We start from the raw sequence: 3,291 nt of genomic DNA on the forward strand, positions 1-3,291 counted from the left end.
TAGCCACGAATAAATTCAATGTGCATGACCTGCTGCACTACCTCGATGATTTCCTCACAGTTCAACCTCCAGAGCCGCCACACTATGCTCGTCGGCAGTTTCACACATTACTCGCAGTCATGGACCACCTGCAAGTCCCGTTAGCCGAGGGCCCTGACAAGGTGTGCCAGCCGTCCTCAATTGTCACATTTTTGGGCATAGAGTTAGATTCCCAAGCATGGGAGATGCGGCTGACAGCCTCAAAGCTGTCGGAACTAAAGAGCACCCTTGACTCCTCGGTACACCGAGTACAAACGGGAATTGCTCTCGTTGGCAGGCTCTTTGTCATTTGGTGCCAAAATAGTACCGCCCGGGCGCACTTTCTGCCAGCCAAGACACATCTCTTGACAGGACCCAGCGCCTGATCCAAGAGGCTCCAAACAATATAATCCCGTTGGCACGCTTGCATTGAGTCATGGAATGGCAGATCACTACTGCTAGACCAATCCTGGTGCAAACAGACCGAGATGCAGCTGATCACGCATGCTTCTCACCATGGCTATGGCTTGGTCTGTGGCAAAGAATGGACGTATGGCCAGTGGGAGGCACTCCACAAGGATCTGTCCATAGAATGGCGCCCTTACCTGTGTGACGCTAGGCAAACGACTGTGCAATCGTCGACTATTAGTTCAATGTGACAACGAAGCGGTCTGCACAATCTGGCGCACAGGAATCTCTAGGTGCCCAGGGATCATGACATTTGTCAGGATTGCGTTGTTAGGCCGCGGTCACACATGAAAAGCTTGCACCGCTTTTGCGGAGGCGGAAAGCGGAACCACCGCAACCGCTTTGGCGGACCACACGATGCAGCGGTCACACATACATGTAGACTACTGTGCTCCTCAACACTCCGCTTTGGCGGAGAGAATGCAAATGCAGCACGTCCTATGAAATTTTAGATGTTCTTGTCCGAGTTGAAGCGACCTTCGCTTGTACAAGTAGAGCTATCGTGGATCGCTGACAGGCTGCTGAATGTCTCCTGTCAAGTACACTCGTGGATTTGGGGCACATTCACTGCGGCCCAGCACGGGTGTATTTGAATATTAGTTTAGTTTACATCAATATCAAATTCAAATAGTTTTATAGCAGGGTGTCGTTGCCTCCTCCATGATCCATCATCGACCCAGCGACTGCGTGGATGCCTGCAGCTGCAGTGAGGGTGTGGCAGAGTACTCTACTACTCCCTGGTTGCAGTCCTAGTGCTGCATACTCTTGTGGACGTATTGCTTGGAGAGAGAAGGAAAGAGTTGGAGATCGTCCGCGATCGGGGCCAATGACTCGTTGGGAGACGGATTCGGAGTTATTCCCTCACCAACTATCCACTCATAACGATGCAGTATTGCTTGCGAGATCTCCAGAACGTACAGTTCATTGGCAAAGAAGAACAATATGAAAACTAAATACCAAACGGTAACCAAACAACACCAGAACTCAGTGCAGAAGTAGCACACCAAACTCCAAAGCCATCACCATGCAGGTTCCGCCAAAGCGGATCCGCGAAAGCGGAGGGTCCGCTCGCATTTTTTTGGCGTAGCGAAATCCAAACTTTCCGCCAAAGCGTAAGTTACGCTTTGGCGGAACCGCCAAAAAAGTGCATGTGTGACCGGGGCCTTAGCGGCTGCCAAGCATAACATGGTTGTGTTTTTAGCACACATACATGGTGTTGACAACGTTCTTGCTGACCGTTTGTCCCGGCTGCAGGTCGAGAGCTTCCGGAAGCTACATCCCCAGGCGTCTCCATGTCGCTAGAAGCCCCGCAGCTGACACGCCTACTGACCACACCATGGGCCTTATCCTTGCGGGAGTGGAAACAAGTACCTCCCGGTCGTATGCTGCCGGCGTGACAGCATACGAGAGATTATGCCAGCCTGCACCGTGCCGCGCCATACCCCATTCAGGCCACCCGCCTACTGGATTTCCTAGCGTACCGTAAAGTCTTGTATAAAAGCAACACTTGAATAGAAGCCGCAATTTTGAGCCCATCAAGTCTGAATTAAATTTTAGTGTTGACGTACATAGAAATACCTGTCTTGTATAGAAGCCTGTCTGATATAGAAGCCTGCAAAATGTCACCAAGAAGGTCATAGAAGCCGCGGCTTTTATACAAGACTTTACGGTACATGGCATCCAAGTGCCGGCTGGCAACTATCAAGGTCTACCTCCATGGCCTCCGGCATTACATTGTCGTCAACCACCTGTCGTTGTCCCCGTTCCAGGACGGGCGACTGGACCTGCTGCTCCAGGGTATCGCCCGCAACCAGTGCACGAGCAGCCAGGTGGAGGAACGCCGTGCTGTCCCAATGCAACACCTCCGTGTAATCCAGGGCTTCCTGCCGCACTCCGGTCTATCACCGGCCGACCAAGCCATGCTCTGGAGCGCTATCACACTCACCTACTACGCGTTCCTGCGAGTCAGTGAGTACGCCTTTACCGACCCGCAAAAGATGTTGACGCGGGAACGCGTCTGCATCCGGGAGAACGCAGTGAGGCTGGCTGTCTCATTCTCCAAAACATTTGCAACTCGGAGATGGGAGAAGCCGGTCGGCGCCACCAACAATTACACCTGCCCGGTAGCCGCATTAGGGAAGTACGCACAGCTGCGCCCCCACGTGGCGGGAGCGTATTTCCGCTACCAGTCTCGCCAGCCGCTTCGCCCCTCGGACATGAACGACTTACTCCGCCGAGCTCTCCCCGGCCAGAAGATCTCCAGCCATAGCCTGCGTATCGCTCCAGCCACTGCCGCCGGAAGGAATGGCCTGCCACCTTCCGTCATCCAAAGGGCTGGCCGATGGCGGAGCAACGCTTACCTCTGGTACATCCGTCTGTCAGAAGCGAACATGGAGCCAATCGCAAAGGCACTGGCGACAGCGTGAGTACATGCACCGCCTTCCTAGCACTATCAGCTGACTGAGTGACGGCACTGCCCTTTTGACACTATCTGCTGTATGAGTGACAGCACTGCGCCTAACACTACTCGCTATAGGTCGTGGTGACCACACTGCCCCCATAAGCACTGCTGGCAGCAGAAGCGTCTGCACTGCCCTCCTAGCACTGCTCTCTGTACGAGTGCTCTTGCTCTCCCGTGCTGCTCCCTGCATAGTTGATGGCACCTGCCCTCTTGACACTATCTGCTGTAGACTCAAATTTATGTCCTTGAACGTCGCTGTACACTTGCATGTAGTTCCCATGTTAAGGTCAGCTAGATTGGGGCTCACACCTCCCCCAGCAATCTCATTTTGGGTGGCATTCACA

At 53.4% G+C, this 3,291-nt stretch overlaps 1 protein-coding gene across 1 annotated transcript; it reads left to right on the forward strand.

The window, feature by feature from the left end:
- Positions 1–2,159: 2,159 nt before the first annotated feature.
- On the forward strand, positions 2,160–2,912 carry LOC135813069 (uncharacterized). The gene has a single exon (XM_065326286.1). The coding sequence runs from the start codon at positions 2,160–2,162 to the stop codon at positions 2,910–2,912; it is 753 nt and encodes a 250-aa protein (XP_065182358.1).
- The last annotated feature ends 379 nt before the right edge of the window (positions 2,913–3,291 follow it).

Source organism: Sycon ciliatum, chromosome 3 (genome assembly GCF_964019385.1).
Source record: "Sycon ciliatum chromosome 3, ocSycCili1.1, whole genome shotgun sequence".
In the NCBI taxonomy this organism is placed as follows: domain Eukaryota; kingdom Metazoa; phylum Porifera; class Calcarea; order Leucosolenida; family Sycettidae; genus Sycon; species Sycon ciliatum.

Bases quoted from the DNA above. Each gene is read 5' to 3' on its own strand.
- LOC135813069 (XM_065326286.1), top strand. From the start codon at position 2,160: ATGGCATCCAAGTGCCGGCTGGCAACTATCAAGGTCTACCTCCATGGC.